At 47.6% G+C, this 20,630-nt stretch overlaps 1 protein-coding gene across 3 annotated transcripts in view; it reads right to left on the bottom strand.

Annotated features, from left to right (window-relative positions):
• Positions 1–20,630, bottom strand: part of DPYSL3 (dihydropyrimidinase like 3) — a 114,821-nt gene continuing 94,191 nt past the window's right edge. For all 3 annotated transcript variants that reach the window (XM_018050185.1, XM_018050187.1, XM_018050186.1), the window contains 7 exons: positions 16,649–16,769; positions 12,657–12,813; positions 11,820–11,961; positions 9,803–9,973; positions 8,229–8,408; positions 4,479–4,641; positions 1–3,198 (listed from right to left, as the gene is read on the bottom strand). In XM_018050185.1, coding sequence (XP_017905674.1) covers positions 3,110–3,198; positions 4,479–4,641; positions 8,229–8,408; positions 9,803–9,973; positions 11,820–11,961; positions 12,657–12,813; positions 16,649–16,769 — 1,023 coding nt within the window. In that variant the 3' untranslated portion in view covers positions 1–3,109. The remainder of the gene's footprint in view (positions 3,199–4,478; positions 4,642–8,228; positions 8,409–9,802; positions 9,974–11,819; positions 11,962–12,656; positions 12,814–16,648; positions 16,770–20,630) is intronic.

Raw genomic sequence — 20,630 nt, 5'->3', positions numbered from 1 at the left:
TGTGGTTTCAGAGTTATTTTAATAACCAGGTTTACATTAACAGTCACTTGATGAACTTTTTTCTTCCGCTTAATCTCAGCTAAACTCAAAACACAGTTTTCTTTACGGTTCAAAGCAAACAGCTCTCGGCGTTCCAGAGCTGCTTCACAGCTACCACAGGTCACAGGGAGAGTCACTGTCTGTCCATAGTCACCAGACACAGAACTGAACACCCACACACCACTTCCAAAGAGGGAACTGACAAGGGATGCTGGCTGCCTGGGGCAGCCCACGTGTATACTGGGGCTCGAGTTGGAGGTTCCAGGGGAGGAGGTCTGGGCAGCTTGGGCCAAGAAGCTGTTGGGAAGATTTCTCATGGGGGGGCCCAAGTCCAGGCTTGGAATGGACGCCTTTGGGGGCAGAACATGACTCTGTGTGTGGAATCACAAAGGAAAAGGCCAGAGGATGACTGGACTTTGAGGAAACGCACTTTGGGGATAACTACAGCCCTGCTCTCTTTAGAAAACTTAGAGGAAATATCTCTAGAGGGGGTAGCTAATTTATCTAATACCTTCTCAATTACCAAAGATGGCGGCCATCCCAGAGAGAGGCGCAGATAATTGCCATCCCCTCTTAAAGAGGGGCCAGGCCAAGAGATGGGACAGCCAAAGAAAGCTTGGAGGAGACGGAAGACCCAGCATGCCCTCCCACCCTCGGATGAGATGCCAGGGAATTCCGGGAGGGCCGCCATGTTCTCTTCCTAAACCCTTTGGACAGGGCTCTTTGATGGGTCTCATGGATCAGGGCACATTCGAATACAAATTTTAACTTGTTACAAGGAACCAGAACTCAACGTTAACAATATACTGGGAGTTTTCTTGGAATTCTCAGAAATTTCTGTGCTTGGAAAGTTACTAATAGTAAATTACGACAGGGAGAGTTAAGTTGCCCGTCGTGAATCATATAGGGGTTGTTCCTTCAGGAAAAAAAAAAAAAAAAAAAAACCTTGTGCAGAATATAAAGTTCTGGCTCAGTGTTTCATTCAGAAGTCCTAAACGCAGCCAATTTGGCCATGGAAGATTTATTTTTCAAAGCACAGAGGTCGTAGGGAGGCTGAGCTGGACTGAGGGATTAGGTAAGAGCGGCAGACGGCACACAAGAGGATGCCAGGACTAGTCATTTAGGTGTCTTTTCCTCCATCTGGTGGTTGTGGCTGGTACTGCAATGTACCTTAAAGCACAGCCCAGCCAATGAGGTATAATATATGAAAGCTTCTGATCTGACTAGCTCCCTCTGCCTGCAAAACTGTCATTCTGAGTTCTACCAAAGGCCCCCAAATCTCTGAGTATATAAATCAAGAGCTGCAACCTCCCCTTCGCTTAAGTTTCCCTTAAGATAAAGGCACCATGAAAAAAGCCTTAAAAACAGCAAGACTCCTTTAATGAAAGGAAATAATCTTTTTCATGATTAGAACAGAAAAGTACACTGATAGGGAAATCCTCTTCCTTGGCTATTTCCAAACTCCTTTTTAGCCATGTACCCCCTCTTCTCTGGTCTTCAACTTACTAAAATCTGCAGAGATAATGGCTTCTCCTAAGCACTTGAAAGGTGTTTGCTCTTTTCTTGAAAGTACTTAGTTCACGGGGTTGCAGGACCTACCAGCTGGATCCCCTGAGCACAGAAGTCTGATACTGGGTTGAACATGTTTTCCCTGCAATATGGACCTCAGCGGGATCACCAAACTTGCTCTACAACTGAATTTTCAGAAGTGGGACGATAGGGAATTGGACATTCAGATCTGACCAACAAGGCTGATGCTAACACTAGGCTAATTTCCTTTACGTGTCAGGTCACTTCCACTCACTGGGAGACACTGGTACTGAAACAAAAAGTTCCCCCACGGGATATGCTAAGGGGAAAGGCAAGAGATGGTTCAGAATTGACAAACAGAACCACGGCAACAGAACGTGTTCCTTTTGCTTCAGACTGCCTTTCTCACAACTCTGCTGCCTCTCCTATAAGCCGAGATTCTCTGTTAGTAATAAAAGTTGGGGAACACCTAAGAAAACAAATTTCCAACAATAACAACAAAAAAAAATCATATTCAATAAAAGATGTGCCTGGATCTTAGGAGAGCAAGAGAATCACTCACCCCTGGCAAGAGAAGTCCATCTCAGCTCCAGGCCTAACTTGAGAAGCCACCTGCGTGTCTCCATTTAATGAGCTAGAGAGGTGATTGCCAGGTGTTTAGAGGGAGGCGTTACTTAAGTGCGGCAGCCCTACCCCGCGGGCCGGCGCTGTGCTCCCAGCTGCTGCCTTTTAAGAGCACCAAAGAGGCAGGGAGGGCAAGAGGAAGAGAAAGGTCATTGCTTCTCTCTCCTCCTGGTTCCCAACCCAGGAAAGAGAAGAATTTGAAAGCAACACTGAGAAAGAGGCCCGACCAAACACTGGCACGACCAAAAAGGTGGAAGCAATGGTTGGGTTTTGGTGTTTTAATAAAATGTTCCAAGGGATAAAATCTACTAGGAGAGGACATGACAGAGTCCCGAACTCGAAGATCGCCTTCCTTGTCTGCGGACCCCAGGGGCCGGTGGTGGAGTGCCGGCTGCCCCGAGCGGCCATCTTTCGTGGAAATTAACATACTTCATCAACACAATACACAAGACCCCCTATGCTCACCCACCCGCCTCCCCCGTCCACACCCTACCCCAGCCCCTCTGAGCCCTCCGCCTTGCTCTGGGTTCCCACCACCCACTCACCCAATTAACTGGCGTCCCTTTTGTTCATTTTCCTGCCGTCCCCGCTTTTCTGTCCCCTTGTCGTTAGATGCAGCACTACACACGCTCTCAACACTATATAGCAGACGCTTTGCCTTAGTGGCCCGATTGCATGCATGTAAATGGGGGAGGGGCGTCAAACAAATCCAGGCTATGCATCAACAGAAATCAAAGCAATATTCGTAAAGCTAGGCAAGCGAGCGTTAACATTGGAGAAACATAAGGCTTGAGGCTTATTGATTCTTTAGATCGAAACTGTTTGGATTCGCTTTCCTTCTTAAATATTGGTGTACCATTTTGGCTTCAAAAGAATCTCTTCTTGCTTCTGCCCCTCTCTTTGGGGGAGGGGTCGCTTAACTCAGGGATGTGATGTTAGAACGCCCTCCAGGGGGCGCTACGATGCGCTTGCTGGCCGAGCGGACCCCCTCATCCACTTGGGTGCCTGCAGGTGACAAGAAATTCCCAGGTAATAAAAAGGGAGGTGGGGGCGTGGACAAAAGAGAAAATGGATTAATTTGTAGAGCGTAAGATATTAAATGCCCTCCTCATCTCTCAAGAAACTTCGATTTCAGTCTGTCAGGTAGTCCAGACTTTCCATACCCACTGTCCTGAAAACAACCCTTTGCAGGAGAAGCCAGATTCTTATTGGATTTCGTCGGACCCTCTGCATCGTAACAATGACAGCAAAAAGAACAACAGGAGTGATATGAAAAACAGCTGCTCATGTGCACTGTGATAAGCAACTGTGAAGTGCTTCTCAGATCATCTCATTCAGTCCTCATCACCATCCTGGAAGGGGGTACTGTTATTACCCCATTTTACAGAAGAGGTGACTGAGGCTGTGCAAGATCAGGCAACTTGCCTGTGAGGGTCTCACAACTTGGAGTGGTGATGGTCTGGCCTGGGGATACAGCTAAAATGAAACACTGATACGCACTCCTTTTCAGAAAGTAGCCAAAAAAAAAAAAAGCTTAGGCATGACAGTAGTCAGGGAGCAGTGAAACAGCAAAAACACTGAAAAAATTCAGGCAACTAGCATATGTGATCTCTGATCCTGTCACCTCAAGTTTTAGCATTTTTCCTCTGTCTTCCTCCCCTCTGCCCCCTGCTCCCCTTACAGCTTTTCCTCCCTGTTTACCCATTTCTCCCACTTCTTCCCCACACAATTATTGTCCCTTTACATGTGTCTTTCTCTTATTATCTCACTTCCCTCACTTGAAAGTTTTCATCAGAGAGATGCAAATCTACACTTACTGGTTATCTACACTACTGGTTATGGAGCAGTTGAACATTTTCTAAGAATATCAGAGAGTTCTTAAAGTTTCTTGATATAGCTAAGCCATGGTAAATGTTCAGTTAGTGGTAGCTGTTACTAGCATTATTATTATAAGGAAAGGGAGAAAATAAATAAAATCCTAGGCTGGAAGAAGCTATTGCAATTTGAGCATAAAAATTATCTATTAACTTGGGCAATGGAAACAAAACATACTGCGGAGCTCACCCAATCTAAGGCAGAAAGTCATACCCAGTTCATTAGGAAACCATGCCGTCCGGCCCTGCCCTCGCCCAGTCCTCGCTCCACCCCCGCCCCGCCCCCAGGTGCGCTCTCTAAGCAGAACTGGTCATCTTTTAATCCTGATGTTGTATCTGGCTGAACCTTGGCTTCCTTTCCCGCCAGGACTTCTCTTTGGCTCAGCAAACCATCAACTTGTCCCGACTCACCTGACAGGCTAAATCCGGACTGATGCAGGTTCCTCACCGGCGGGTTGGGCCGCGTGGGAGAGCCCCGGGTGGAGCCCGCGGGGGTGCCCGCCTTGGGCGTGGTGGTCAGGTCGAACACCGGCCCATCGTACATGCCCCTTGGCACGGCGTGCAGGTCCGCCATCTGCAGCAGAGAGAGAAGGCACCCTTTAGCCTCTCAGCAGCCAAGGGTCTGTTCCAGGCAGCGCAGATGAGGCAGTGAATCAAGTGTGTGTAGTGAGAGCTAGAAAATAATCATATTATTTTCCAATACGAGGCATGCAGTGTACATGATAAAGGTATTTAACACTGCTGTCCATTAAAAATCAAAGTTGTTAAGAATGTAAATCCTAAGAGAGGAAACTGTTTTTCTATTCCTTTGTATCTATATGAGATGATGGTGTTCACTAAACTAAGTGTGGGAATCATTCTATGTAAGTCAAATCATTATGCTGTACACCTCAAACTTACGTTTGTGCTGCATGTCAATGATATCTGAATGAAACTGGGGAAAAATTAAAAGGTTATTTTAAGGAAAAGAGAAGCAGTATAAAACAAAGTGGGTGTTGTGATAGAGTGACCACAGAGGTGGTGGGTGAAGGCCGCTTCTAGCTAAGATTCTAGCTAAAGGTTCCACCTAAAGGTTCAAAGGTGCTTGTGTGGGACCTTAAAGGGAGGAGGCTGGGGAGGCAGAGTGGCGCCCAATGGCAGGCTTCTCAGCAGAGGAAACCAATACTGCAAACATTAATGAACAGAAGAACCACCTGGGTGGTAGAGCAGAGCGGGTGGGAAGGGAAGCGGTTTGAGACGAGGTCCTTGCTGGCAGGGATGTGTCCCCATGGGGGCTTCATCCTCATGCGCCTCAGCACAGATCAGAAGCGGCAGCTTACAGGGTCTGACCCACTGGCCTCTGGCTGTGGCTGTGCACTTGGCCTGGGACCATGGAGCCCACCAGCAACACCACCCAACTTCAGGCTCTGTGCCGGGCATGGTGTGACAAGGGCTCATGGTCTCACATGAAACGGAGTGCCTCCCCCAAAGGCGCTCACAGTCTATTATGCAAACACTGCAAGACCACCCAAGGCAGCATAACAGCCAGCATGCAACCTTTACCTATTTCTTATCATTGGCCAGAGGTGAGGCAATGAGGACAGGCCTCCAGAGAGCCTGACGGCACAGGACGGCCCACTGTAAGACTCCAAGTCACACAGAGCCGTCCGCGACTCAGGTGCAGTGCAGAGGCAAGGCTCATCAAATCTGCAGATGCTCAGTATTCCGGTAAGAGGATGACTACATCTGTACTCCTTCAAAACCTTGACTAATAACTGTATTTCATCAACATTTCTTGGGGTCCAGAGGCAAAGTCATTTTCATGGAAATACAAAGCTGATATATAGGATGTTTGAGTATCTTTCTCTTTTCTGTTAGGCCAGAAATGGACTATAGAATTCTACTCCATGTTACCTACCTTCAAAACGATCACTCATAGAGAAGGATGGGAAAGGGACTGAGAGCTACTATCATTAATGAATAGTGAAAGGCTGCAGGGATATTTAGAATGAAGAGCAGATGACTTTGGGAACACAGAGATGCTCAGAGGTGGGTTCAGCTCATTCTCTGCAGGTGCCTGGAGCAGAAGTGAGCTTCAGGGAGGCAGACTTGAGCCCAGCAGGTTCCTATGGAGGCTACGGATAAGGCTGCTACCACCCGTGGGGCTCTGGACAAAATGGATTCTCTCTGGCTTCTACTCAGTGACTGCCTCAGTAACTCTGTGTCTGAAACTAGAAGGAACTCCCCAAATCTGAGCTCAGTAACTGGACAACTAATATCATGGTGGGGCTATCTGCACAAAAGTAGCTAGCTTCTCAGAATTCTGATTTATTTATTTTAATATATGCTTATATCTCCATCATTCTAGAATCCTCTACTTTTGCTTTTATAACTGGTTGGATTATTGGTTCACCTTCCAATAAAACATTACATGTAAAAATAAAAACAGGAAAAAAAAGAAATTGGTTCTCACAGACAAGGCTGGCCAGCTGCCTCATGAGATGGGGAGGCCCCTGGTGCTGCAAACATCCACACAAGGCTAGATGACTGATTACTGTACTCACTGGCGTCTAGGAGTCAGGCGGGACACTGACATACCGAGTTTCTGGGAGCTTCTCTCCAATGATATCACGAAGGGCACTCACTTCCTGTCCCCAAGCCCCACCCCACGTTCTGCCAGCTGCTGGGGGTGCTGGCAACAGGAAGGTCTCACTGGACTCGCACCAAGAACTGCCCTCAGATGAAGACAGCCGCTTGGCCCAAAGCCTCACCCTCTGGCTGGGGCCGGGGTGGGAAGGTGAGGGAGCAAAGGGAGTGATTATGAGGCCCAGATCCCTTTCAAGACCAGTCCAGCTGAGGCCTTGCTTATAACTGCATTCCGGCATCCCTCTGTCCTGTCCTGCTTTGTTTACGCTGTCACAAGGTGTGAACCGAAAGCAATACCCAACCTCCCTCTCAGAGCCTGTTTCCCAGGCCATGTGCTCTGCAGGGAGGTTGAAGACCCCTGCATGGGTCCAGGCATGGAAGTGCGTTTGGGTCCAGCCTGGCCCACACTGATTTACAAAGTGAACCCCCTGCCTCCTGCTCCCCCCTACCATCTTCCCCCCCTCCCACCTGCAACACACACACCGTGTGCACAGATGACTTTATCCCTTTTATAAGGCAAGGTCGTCAGGACTAGGGCTCAGATTTCACAATCCCAGAGCCCTAAGGCTTCCCTACAGGAAGGTGACCTGGAGGATGGTGCGGGGATAGGAAAGGGAGCCGAACAGAGTTCTGGGCCTCATCCCTCCATCAGCCAGAGCTACCCTGTCTGTAATGTGTAGGAAGGTAGGGGGCAAGTAGACATATACATAAACATGTACACGTGAGTGTATCTGCCTACCTATTGTGTGTATCTGCCTACCTATTTATCTGTGAAATCAGGGGCATATGTAAGATTTTATTTGAACTACAGAACTTGCTAAAAGAGTTATAAACATTTGCCCCGATGGATGGTTCAACACCAGGTAGATACAAGAGGGGACATGGAGGGGTGGGCGTGGTCTGCTGGTTCTTGTTGTAACTTAAAGAGTAAATTATTTCTTAAAAATATATACAGAATTATTTTGAATTATTAAAATATTTCAATACTACTTTGAGAAAAAGCACTCTAAAGATGAGGAGAAATCGTTGGAAAAAAGCTCTCTTTAGCTAAAAAAGTTTTTGAAACCCCCTTTTATAAAATGGATTTCAGTCCATTAAATCTGTACAATTGTCCTTTGGGAAGAGACCTTTGCTGTGAATCTCTCTGGGAGGATTTAGAGCACACAGCGGAGAAGGCAATGGCACCCCACTCCAGTACTCTTGCCTGGAAAATTCCATGGACGGCAGAGCCTGGTAGGCTGCAGTCCGTGAGGTCGCTGAGAGTCGGACATGACTGAGCGACTTCCCTTTCACTTTTCACTTTCATGCATTGGAGAAGGAAATGGCAACCCACTCCAGTGTTCTTGCCTGGAGAATTCTAGGGAAGGGGGAGCCTGGTGGGCTTCCATCTATGGGGTCGCACAGAGTCGGACAGGACTGAAGCGACTTAGCAGCAGCAGAGCACACAAACCCCTCCCCATCTAGTGGTTCCTACATCTGTGCAGAATGGGTCACAGAGCCCTTTCCCCCCACCTCTGGGCTCCACCTGCTTCTCACCTTCCTCCGGGCTTTAATGCGCTTGTAGACGTAGTCCGAGAAGGGGCTGCAGGGAATGAAGCGGCCAGCCCCCTGGGTCACGTGCAGGTTGCCATCTTCCAGCATGATCTTGCCCTGGCAGATAACCACCAGAGGAGCCCCACGCAGCTCCATGCCTTCAAAGATGTTGTACTCTGCAGCCTAGAGACGGGCGAGGGACAAAGCCTTGATTATGGGTATAGTGGGGAAAGAAAGAGAAGCACAGTTCTCCTGGGCTTGGGATCCCACCTTTAGCATCCCTAGGAACTGATTCAACAGGTAAGCTGGGAACAGCTTACAAACTGTCTGCAACCTTTCAGTAGGCAGAGACCTCGGGAGACAAATGCTTGCTAAGAGTGGGCTTCCTGGTGAAGAGAAGCATCCAGTCTTTTGTAGGGTCCTCGCATGGAAGTAAATTTTTGTCACTGGCAGTGTTCAAAGAGAAGGTGAGTAACTGGCAGCAATGGTGTATATGCTGTCTTGTACTGGGTGGATGGGTTATACAACCCTTATGTCCCTACTAGCTCAACATTCAACAATGTGATTTGACACAATGTTTAAGCAAAGGCCACTACCACCCAAAGTGGGCTTTTCCCCTACCTTCCTCATTTATTCAGTAAGTGCAAGGCACTGTTGCAGTGGTTAAGGATATTAGTTTGGAGTCAAGTTATCTGGGTTTGAATCCTAGCTTCACATTTATTTGCTGCATTATTTAATCTCTCTGCATCTCTCCTTCCTTATCTAAAAAGTGGGGATAATAAGAGCGCCACCTGGACAAGAGTGTTACAAAAAATCAACAAATTAAAAACATAGTACCTGAAACATAAGTGCTTGAAAATACATTTTCCTAACAAATATTTTTATGCCCCGTTCTGTCAGGTGGTGGTGGTATGTCACGTCTGTCTCTTGCAACCCCATGGACTGTAGCCCACCAGGCTCCTCTGTCCATGCGATTCTACAGGCAAGAATACTGGAGTGGGTTACCATTTCCTTCTCCAGGGGAATCTTCCCGACCCAGGGATCAAACCCACATCTTCTGCATTGAAAGAGGATTCTTATCCACTGAGCCACAAGGGTACTAGGCTTTAACTATTATCTTTCACATGAAATTCCTCACGAGGAAGTTATCAGAGCTGTTGACTGATTTTTTTCCTGTGCTTTCTCCTTCTGGGCACCAGGTATCGTTGCACTGCTGGCCCTCCTGGAGTGAGGTATGCCCACAGGCCTGGCTTTGACCAGTGCGGGGGGAAAGCTTTCAGGGCCATGTCCCGGTCCCCAGGCTCAGCAGTCATATAGCGCAGGTAGAGAGGGTGCCTATACTGGCCCCTGCCCTGAGTGACTGTGATGGGCAGAGCCCCTCTTTGCCCACCTATTTTGCAAAGCAGAAGTGAGAAATAAACTGCTGAGCTTTTATATCCCTGGGAATTCAGGATGATTGGTTATCGCAACACATCCTCGCCCAATGACCCTGGATCACCACAAACTCACATCTCTCCTGTCCCTGTTCCCCACCCATGTTCCCCACTCTACTCCACGCCCACCCACTCAGGCCATACCGACTGGTGGTTCTTGGCAGAGACGATCTTGACAGCATCTGGATCCCAGATCACCAGGTCGCTGTCAGAGCCCACGGATATTCTTCCCTTGCGAGGATACAGATTGAAAATCTTGGCAGCATTTGTGCTTGTCACAGCCACAAACTGGTTTTCATCCATCTTCCCTGTGGCCTGTAAAAATACACACACACACACAAAATGGTCCTTCCAGGGCTTCTGAGTTCAGAGCAGGGTGACCACAGTTCAGTTCAGTTTAGTCCCTCAGTCGTGTCCAACTCTTTGCGACCCCAAGGACTGCAGCACGCCAGGCCTCCCTGCCCATCACCAATTCCCAGAGTTTACTCAAACTCATGTCCATTGAGTCAGTGATGCCATCCAACCATCTCATCTTCTCCTCCTGCCCTCAATCTTTCCCAGTATCAGGGTCTTTTCAAATGAGTCAGCTCTTCACATCAGGTGGCCAAAGTATTAAGAGTTTCAGCTTCAATATCAGTCCTTCCAATGATTCTGTAGCTCACTGGGTGGGCTTAGGCCCAGAAATACAAAGAGGGGCTTCAGAAGTGGTGAGCACAGAAGTCCACCCCAGCTACAGAAGAATCAGCTGTAGCTCTGGGCTGTCCGGATCACCCAGACAAAATGGACAAATGCATGGCTGCATGGCTTAGGATGGAATTTACTGCTCTGGAAGTATGCATGTTTTTTCCAGATATGTACATACATTTACTTACTTATTTATCCCTTCTAAGTCCAAAAGGGATTATAGAGATTTCAAAGTAAAAGCAAATGTAACTGTGAGCCCATATTTTAGATATTTCTATTTGCATAGGCACCCAATAAATATGGAAGAACCTTGCCCAAATGAAACAATGGTTATCCCTGGGTTATGGAATTCTGAGTGGTTTTTTTTTTAATGTGTGAACTTTTCTGTGGTTTCCAAGTGTTCTTTATTCAGCAGGTATCATGTGAGTAATTTTCAGATATGTATTACCTTTTAGCAGTTCCAGATAGTGCCAAAATAAATATATATACACATATACTCATAAATACATAAAAATGTAAGAAAAGATGAAAAAAGTTTATATGAGAAGAGACAAAAATATTTATACTTTCCCCCTTTTCAAAACAGAAAGCTTGGGTAAGGAAAGAAGAATTTAGTTTAAAATCTAGTTTTGACCTTCCTGGGAACCAAGAGGGGGAAAAAAAAAGGAAACTTGGATTACATGGTATAGATGTGTATTTTATTTGGCTCTGAAATGAGTGTCTAGGATTTTTTAAATAAAACAGAGGGAAGTGATCAACTTAATAATGAGTTTTATAAAGGTCAGTCAAATCTTAGGAAGTGACTTCATTTGCATGGCTATGTTTTTTGTCAGCTTCTGTGATGTTAACAAGGAAAGTAAAACCACACCACTTTGCCAGAAGACTCTGACAATTACCTGTACACTCTGGATGACCACACAGCCCAGCGCAGGCCGTTCTTGGTGAGCAAATGACTTGAGTTTTGGTCACAGACCCCTCACCTATCATGTCAAAGGATTATAGCCAATCCTTTATTCGTACCATCAGATGAAGGATGTGTTTCTGGTTCACGTGCATGCGTGCTAAGTTGCTTCAGTCATCTCTAACTCTTTGCCACCCTATGGACTGTAGCTCGCCAGGCTCCTCTGTCCATGGGATTCTCCAGGTGAGAGTACTGGAGTGGGTTGCCAGGCTGTTCTCCAGGGGATCTTCCCAACCCAGGGATCGAACCATCTCTTACGTCTCCTGCGTTGACAGGCTGATTCTTTACCACTAGCACCACCAATTCGTAGTCCTTCACAATCTAGGAGGCCTCCTGAGAACCCAGCCCTCGGGACTCATCACTCTAGAAGGGACATTCACAAACCACCTGGTTCCAGAGATACCTGGGCAGGTACGAGGCCTCATCTGCACACCCAGCGCCCCCAGGGGTGGAGAGGAGCAAGGAGCAGACACTCTGATCTGGCCTCAGCTGCCCTCCTGTGACCTCCATCCTCACCACAGCCTTGTCCCAGATGACAGACATGCGCTCCTCCACACCGTTGGTGCCTTCGGGAATGGCGGTGAAGTTGTCCTTCCCGATGGCTTTCTGGGCAGTGCTGAAGGTGCAGTGGGCACTCCCAGAGAGCTGCAGGTCTCCACTGGCCAAGGAAAGAGATGCATGTGAACAAGGAGACTAGAGGCTCCCCAGGGGCCCAGAAACAAGGGTCTAGGGTAAGGATGTGGAGTGCTGTGCATTGAGTTTGGAATCCTTCCCCTCCCTCTTGCCAACTGTGAACTTGGGTGATTTCTTTCACTCCCTGGGACTCAGTTACCCCATCTGGAAAATGAGGGGAGTGGATTAGATCACTTCTTATGTAACAGTAAAAAAGGGACCCAGACGAGTGATGGGACTTATCCATAGAGGGCAGCAGCAAACAAGTCTCCCTATAATTTTGGTTCGGTGGTCCTCATGACCAGCTGTTAAAACTAGGGAAGTGATTTTTTGTTTCCTGGACCTCCAGTTGGCTCAATCTGTAAAACAGTGATGATAGTTCCTCACTCAGGGTGATGTTTGTTGTAAGGAACATTGAGATCACATGTGTAATCTCACCCTAGTGCTTGGCATACAATGTGTATTAACTGCTGTTACCATTACTAAAATGATTACCAGAGTATCTTTTAAAATACAATGGCCGAGAGCCCGTTGTCTGTGCTCAGCACTGCAGGGGAATTCCCAATGTGCTTTTCTTACTGCAGACTCTAGTCTAGCTGATGGATGGGTGGCCCTGGTCTCCATTCCATTGGCCCTAAGACGTTTCCACGCAACATCCACTGCTTGTCATTCTGCACCAACCTGGCCAGCAAGGAGTTGATGTAGTCTGGAGTGGTCGGGTCAGGACTCAGAGGTGGGGATGTCACAAATGCAGCCGCCTTGGCCCAGTTCTTGCTCCAGTAATGGGTCCCATCTGTGCCCAGGCTGGCAGTGATGGGCTCACCAAAGACCACGTTTCCTGGAAGGGGTGGGTGAGAGGCAATGGGTTTGCATAATGTATGTGCTGCTCCTGGGACTGGCTAAGATAATCATGGCCCCTACTCAGCCTTCTCAAGGCTCTGAAGTCAGGCAGGTGGGGTTCAAGCACACATTCCCAGATTTCCTAAGCCTTTGCTTTTCTATCTTCTAAATGGGAACCATTTGTATTTGGTAGAAGCCACTGGTTGCAAGATGCAGCATGCTCTCCTGCTCAATGGCTCAGGCGTGTCCGACTCTTTGCGACCCTACGGACTCTAGGCCCCTCTGTCCATGGGATTTTCCAGGCTAGAAAACTGGAGTGGACTGCCATTTCCTTCTCCAGGGAAACCTTTCTGACGCAGGGATTGAACCCATGTTTCCTGCATTGGCAGGCAGATTCTTTACCATGGAGCCACCTGGGAGGCCCCACAAAATGCAGCATTTCTTCTCAAATTTTGAGGTAAATTAAAATTTGAAGCAAAAGAAAAAATATATACATTAACTATAAGATTCATCCCCATTTCAGGAATGTGAAAATGTGGAATAAATCAGTCCTGGAATTGATCACATAAGACAATGTCTACTTCCCAGCCTCGTGAAAATGAAGGGTTTGGCATACACAGAGTGTCTGGCACTTGGGAGATGCTAAGGAAAACTCATTTCTTTACGCCTCATACTCCTTTCCACTATAGAGTCCAAAGCCCCATATGTGCCCACGTCACTGGGAACTGCTAGATTCTGCTGCTGCATGGACACGCTTTGGCTCCACAAAGTAAAACCCATTCCCAAGGATGACAGGCCTCATGATCTTTTTTCCGTCCTGTTCGTTACTCCTTAACCTATGACAACAAGGGAATTTTCTCAAGGACACCCAACAACCTGGGACACAGCAAAGATGAGGCTGGCTTCTAGGACCCTGTTTTTGGAATATGGGGCTGAAATGCCCAAACCAGACGACAGGAGGAAAGATACTGGAACACATACTGACCTAAGCTGAGCTTCTTAAAGAAGGGATGGTGATACAGAAGGGAAATGCCATCTCATAGAGGGTGGGTTGGTACCAAGTGTCTTTGTGCCAGATTCTTGGGCTAAAGATGCTGGTGCAGCCCTCGGCTTCTTTAAGTTTGGTGCTCCATCTTCCACATTCAGATTCCCCACAAAATGGACATCTAAGAAAGCTCTATGGCCAAGACTACAGGTTTTGCCTTGCTTCAACTCTAATCAAATGGTTTTGGTTGCCTATATTGGGAAGAATTCTAAATATGCTCTGGTCTTACTAGAGAACACTCATGATTGACTTGCAATGTCAGCCACGTGCAAAATAAGGAAGCAACAGCAATGATTTCCACAAGATATTCCTGCTCCTTGGGATGGCAGTGAGAAGGATCCACACAGGACCAATGAGAACTTCAAGGGCTCTCCAAAAATATTTACTGAACTAAAGCAATAAAGAAATGAAAAAATGAAAAGCAAGCCCTCAAATACTATTAAGAGAAATAAAAACTTAAATGTGGACACCTCTCCCTTTGGACTATCTTTAGACGGAAGACTGGAATAAGCAAAGATTATAATTTACAACTGGCTTTGGAGTCTACCTCTCCCAGCTGGGAGATTCTGGACAAGACGGGCTTCAATTTCCTCACTGGAAAAACGGTGACAACAAATGCCAAATTCTCAGGGTCCTTCGTGAGTTCTACGTGACAATACATTTGAAGTAGTTCTCTCAGTGCAATGCATAGCGTTGGCCCTCACTAAACTGAAATTCCTAATGTTGATTCTGAGCAGGCAGGCAGACATGCTACAGAGCACTTGGGGATTAAACACCCTAGGACTTAAACTCCTCTGGTCCAGAGGGAAGAATGAATCCTGCCATACTCTGTCTTCTCGCTCTGAATGCTCCTGACTTTCCCTGAGGATGACAGTTCATGACATGTTTACTGGCTTCAATCTCAGCAGCCAGTCTTTCATCACTAAAATGATGCCTTCCTTCCACCTTGGAGACCAAGCTGTACCAGGTCTCCTTGCTAGAGTCATGATCCAAAAGGCTGAGGGTGAAGAATTTTTCTACATGAAATTTAAAATAAGACTCAGCATACAACTGAAACACGCTGTCGTTGAAGCCCCCAGGTCATCCAAGAATGGGTTCCAGGCTGGATGTAGCCACCAGCAGAAGGCACAAGAGGGTGAGGATGGTAGGTGGCCGGGGAGAGGTGTGGGGGTGTCCTCCATGAACTTTCCTTTTCCTTTCTCTTTTTGGCTCCATGGCAGGTGGGATCTTAGTTCCCCAACTAGGGATAGAACTGGTTCCCCCTGCACTGGAAGCACAGTAGCCCCCACTGCCAGGGGCCCCTTCTCCTTTTCCCTTTTTTTCCCTTCTTGAAGATTGGATAAGGAGCACTGGACTGCTCTCCTGGTTCTGTCCCGATGACTCATACCCAGCGAAGCAGCCACGCCTTATCATATGGAGACACTTAGAAGCTGAGGGAGAACCAGCAGGCTTCCTGTGAGCAGAGAAAGGCAGGGGCTGCCCCAGAATCAGCCAGCTAGAAAGGCTGTCGGAGCAATTAGGAAGCTTCGCCTCCCAGAAGAAAAGGGTCTCCTGGGCCGGAAGGCCGGGCAGCCACACACTCGGCCGTCAGTCAGCTGGGACTATTTTTATCCCCCTCAGACACTCACATGTGGAGTTTCACAGACCAGTTCTGAGTTTGGGAAATGAGTCACTCATTGTGGGTCTCCCGACCGGCACACGGCGGGCATGATCATATAGCCAGGCCTAGGAAATCCTCCCTTGCAACTAAACACAAGCCCCTACGGCCCCTAGGTCTCAGCCCACTCTGTTCACTAGTGGGCCCATTAAGGTGCCCCTGAGGAGAACAGAGAGCAAGAAACCAAGCTTTGAAATGAAGATGAACTTGAGGTTGGCACAAGGTGAGCACAGGAAGCGAAGTTAACGGCCATGGAGAAAGGAAGCAGGCGTCAGAAGGTCTGGATTACAGAGCTTGGGGTCATGACAGCCACACCGTAGATGGATGTCGTATGGAGACCCATTCAACACCTGCTCTGAAATAACCTGTGCTGACCTGCTTGGCTCAGGGGCTGGGCACCCCTGCACTCCCTCCCCTCAACCCTTGCCAATTACCCCATCTCAGGAGCAGATACCAGTTCAGAGATGAACCCACGCCCCAAGCCAACGCAATGGCAGTCTTTCTGGGGACTTTTGCTTGAGCTGTTGGAAAAGACATTCTCCACTCCTTCATCATGCCCCCACCAACTGTGGAGGACAACAGCAGGTTTTAGCATTAATTCTCGTCACTGTTCATACTGAAGGTAAAGCCGAAAGAAGAAAGCAGAGTCCAGAAAGGCGTAAGAGTGACAGAGCCATAATAGAATTTTTTAAATCCCTTGATCCAGCCACGCCTAAAACACCTTCAGCCAATAATTGTTTAAGTCCGTTTGGCTGGGATACTGACTGCTGCACTCAATATAATCCTGACTAACATGTCCATTTATAAAGTTCAGATAATACGAACTGACAGTGAAAGATCACAGGGAGAAAAAAGATGTAGCAACTCTCCAAAGAACAGATTCAAGCTGTATCATCTTGGGCAGACTACTTACCCTTCCTGCACCTCAGTTTACTCATCTGCCAAGCAGAAGAAACCCTGAGATCCTGCCATCCACGCAGGAGGCAGAAAGGATCCAACGGACTAACAAGGATGAGGGGCTTCCCAGAGAGCAGGGCAATGAGCCAAACAGGCACTGCTGATACAGGACAGCTGGGAGGAAGGAGTCACATGGCTCTTTCAGGGTTCTGAGATCTCTGGAGCCCAAATCACCTTTTTTCCTGGCTTGCGAGATGAGGTCGGCCGCACTCTTGCTCATGACCTTCGTGATGTAGAGAGGACAGTTGGTTTGGCTAGCAATGGTGATGGCGCGGAACACAGCCTCAGCTTCCAGCTGCAAGAAACAATCCCTGGGAGTCAAAGGGAACAGGGCTGTCTCCAAGCACCACCCCCGGCCTCCACAGACTGAGAATGCAGTGCCAAACAGAGGTTATAAGCCTTGAGGACCTGGAGCTCCACAACCCTGGATCCAAACCTCAGATCTGTGGCTTCCAACTCTGTCCCTTCACTGGGCATCTCAGACCCCCCCCTCTCCTGGGAAGTGGAGATCAGCAGGATGTGTAAGCCGGGGATTTAGGTGAGAGCAGTGCCTGACCAGAGTGGGCACTGCATCAATGGCCTCTTCTCTCCTCTTCCTGTGATTATCACAAGGGCCACACATAATGGAAGCCTTTGCTCCCCAATCTGCCCAGGACAGAATCCCTGGGCAAAACATAACCCCAACAGCAGTATGTATAAATAACCAGCGAAGGCTGCCCGTGTGCATGCTAAGTTGCTTCAGTCATGTCCAATTCTTTGCAACCCTATGGATGGTAGCCTGCCGGGCTCCTCTGTCCAAGGAATTCTCTCCAGGCAAGAATACTGGAGTGGGTTGCCATGCCCTCCTCCAGGGGATCTTCCCAACCCAGGGATCAAACCCCCATCTCTTACATCTCCTGCACTGGCAGCTGGGTTCTTTACCACCAGCACCACCTGGGAAGCCCCCAGTGAAGGCTGCTGCTGCTAAGTCGCTTCAGTCGTGTCCGTCTCTGTGCGACCCCATAGACAGAAACCAGCCAGGCTCCCCTGTCCCTGGATTCTCCAGGCAAGAACACTGGAGTGGGTTGCCATTTCCTTCTCCAATGCATGAAAGTGAAAAGTCAAAGTGAAGTCGCTTAGTCGTGTCTGACTCCTAGCGTCCTCATGGATTGCAGCCTACCAGGCTCTTCCATCCATGGGATTTTCCAGGCTAGAGTACTGGAGTGGGGTGCCATTGTCTTCTCCCCAGTGAAGGCTACTAGGTATTAAATCCTTTCCTGGATGGTCAGCAATGGGTCAGTTCTTGCAGGCATTTCTTATACTAATCATCCCTAGGCTTCTCAACTCCAAGATTTTTTTTATTACTGATCTCCTCCAGCCCACCCTAATGTAGAAGTCATGTTTTTTAACATGTCAACCAACATAACTGACTGTAATAAGTACAAAATAATGAATCTTCCCCTGTTCTATTAACAAAGCAGGATCTTAGAGCTTGGCCTCTTCTCATGAGTTGGGTCCAAGTCCTGAGTCTGCCATTTAGAAGCTGGGTAACCTCAGGAATGTTACACAACTTCCCAAAGGCTCAGTTTCCTCGTCTGTGAAGTGGGGATAATAATAGGACCTGACATACAGAGCTATTGAGAGGACTAAAATAGTTCATCCTTGTAAGGCAATCCTGTAAGGCCCAATCCTGGAACAAGGCAAGTGTTCCCTGAAGGCTGGCTATTTGGCTGTATGGCCGATGACAGCTTCTGACCAGAGAGAGAGAGCCTGCGTTACTACCAAAAACCCGCATTAGTCCAATTCAGCCCAAAGCATACACGCTGGCATTTTTCCTTTCAATCGGCAACAGTTTCTTTTTGGATAAATATGACACTCTGGTTAGCCATGCAGCCCAACACTTTAAAAAATATCAAAATAGCTTGCAGATAGATGCCTAATACTTTTATAATGCAAACCAGTCACTGCCCTTGGTGGGTGCGGCTTAGCAAACAGACTCTAAGCACTTGGCTGGTCCAGCTAGCCTCCTCCAGGCTGCTTTCTGTTCCATGTGGCAAGATCAAGATCCCGGAGCCCGCAGCACAAGTGACTGTGCCCACCTTCCTGAAGCACCCAGACATCACAGGAGCTATCTCTGAGCTTTGGCTTCAGCTCTCTGAACAGCATCACTCAAGATGCTCTCCAGGTGTGCTTTGAACTCAAGAGGGGCTGCTCCTCATATGCCTAGGCCTCCTTCTTCATGCCTATGCTGACCACTCCAGCTCCCCCATGACCACAGCCCCAGCCTTTTTGATCTCATCCGCCCCCCACCCACCCCCGCCACCCTGAGCACTGCAGGGTTTTCAGCACCTTGACAACACGACTATCTTTGGAAGGTTACATCACCCTCCAGCTTCACCCACAAGGGCTTCCAGGGCTGTGGAGATCTATGGCTGAGAGGCTTTTTACTAAAAAGGAGACAGGAACAGGGAGGAAGGGTGGGATGGGGGGGGTTGGAAAAACAAACCAAGGAACAAAAATAGACTTTGCTCAGAAATCCCCTGGCTGCTGCTGTAGGACTCTGTCTTGCCAGCACATCTCCACAGTGACCAGCATTTAAGAAAAGTTGCACAAACTGCTGATCACCCTGGCCTGCTCACACTGGGTGTTTTCCAGTCCTTCGAGCATGATGGCCAGTGGTTTCATCTCTCTTGAGCTTCTTTACATAATAGTAATAGCCAGTACTCAGACCGGGGAAAGGACATTGATCTCTGTTATATGCAATGAGTGTAACACTAGCTACAAGCAAGTATCCCAGAGAAAGGACTTGGTATGCAGGAGACAGACTTTTCAGGAACACTTTGACCAAAGCCTTGATCACAAAATTACACATTATTTCAACCAACAACAAAAACAGCATTACAAACAAGGAGTTTCTAGGGTGCTGATAATGTTCTGTTTCTCCAGCTGGGTGGTAGTTGTGTGACTGCATGTGTTCAGTTTGGGAAAATCCATTGCACCTTTAGGACAGGAATACTTTTCTCTACGTGCGCTACATTTTCTTTCTCTAAAAAGATCCTAACAGAGATGAACAATGGGAATATTGTGATTTCTGGTTGTGGTTCCTTCTCCTATCTGTCTTTAAAAATTTTTTTTAATTGAAATAAAATTGCTTTATAATGTTGTGTGCATTTCTGCTGTACAACGTGAATCAGCCATAACTATATATACATCCCCTCCTATCCTCCCCCCATCCCACCCCTCAAGGTCATCACAGAATGCCAGGCTGGGCTCCCAGTGTTATACAGTAACTTCTCCCCAGCTATCTATTTTACACATGATGGTGTGCATACGTCGATGCTATGTTTTCCATTTGCCCCACCCTCTCCTTCCTGCCGCGTCCACAAGTTCGTTCTCTACCTCTGCATCTCCATTCCTCCCCTGCAAATAGGTTCATCAATACTGTTTTTTCTAAAACCCGTATATTAATATATGATTAATAAATGATATTTGTCTTTCTCTTTTTGACTTACTTCACTCTGTATAACAGGCTCTAGATTCATCCATTCAACTAGTGAGTTCACTAGAACTCACTCAAATTCCTTCTTTTTTATGACTGAGTAATATTCCATTGTATATATGTACCATTGTATATAAGTACCACTGTTTCTTTATCCATCTCCTACCTGTTGCAGGATGCCAGGCTTGGAATGATAGAACAGGAAAGGGTTCACTTCACTGACACAGAGGGCCTGGAATTCCTTCCAGGTGCCAGGCTGGTCTCTGAAAGCCAATGTGCTCTCAGGCATAGTAGCCAGTTCCCAGCTCTGGGCCTGTGCCAGCCACTGAAGTTGCTGACAGCCCAGACATGGCCAATCAGCCACTAGTAACCATTCACTCATTCCTCAGCTCTTAAGCAGTGATGCTAATCAGCACGCATCTTACATGTGGGAAACGTGTACCTGGATGTCCTTGTCACCATATGCAAATCAACAGATACCATGCCTATGAAAAACCCACTCAGCCCACTATCAATATGGCTGATATTGTGCAGGACTCAAAATAGAATATGGAGTAAAAGAAGAAGTGGAAACGTCTCTGGGCTTCACATGGATTAAGAATGGATCTAAACATTTGCCGCTATTTAAATATAATCCTACTGAGGCACTGTGGAGTGCCCTCGGACTTCTATTCTCTT

This window comes from Capra hircus, chromosome 7, assembly GCF_001704415.2.
Source record: "Capra hircus breed San Clemente chromosome 7, ASM170441v1, whole genome shotgun sequence".
Taxonomy (NCBI): Eukaryota; Metazoa; Chordata; class Mammalia; order Artiodactyla; family Bovidae; genus Capra; species Capra hircus.
The sequence above is the reverse complement of the archived record's forward strand: the minus strand, read 5'-3'. Positions and strand labels throughout refer to the sequence as shown.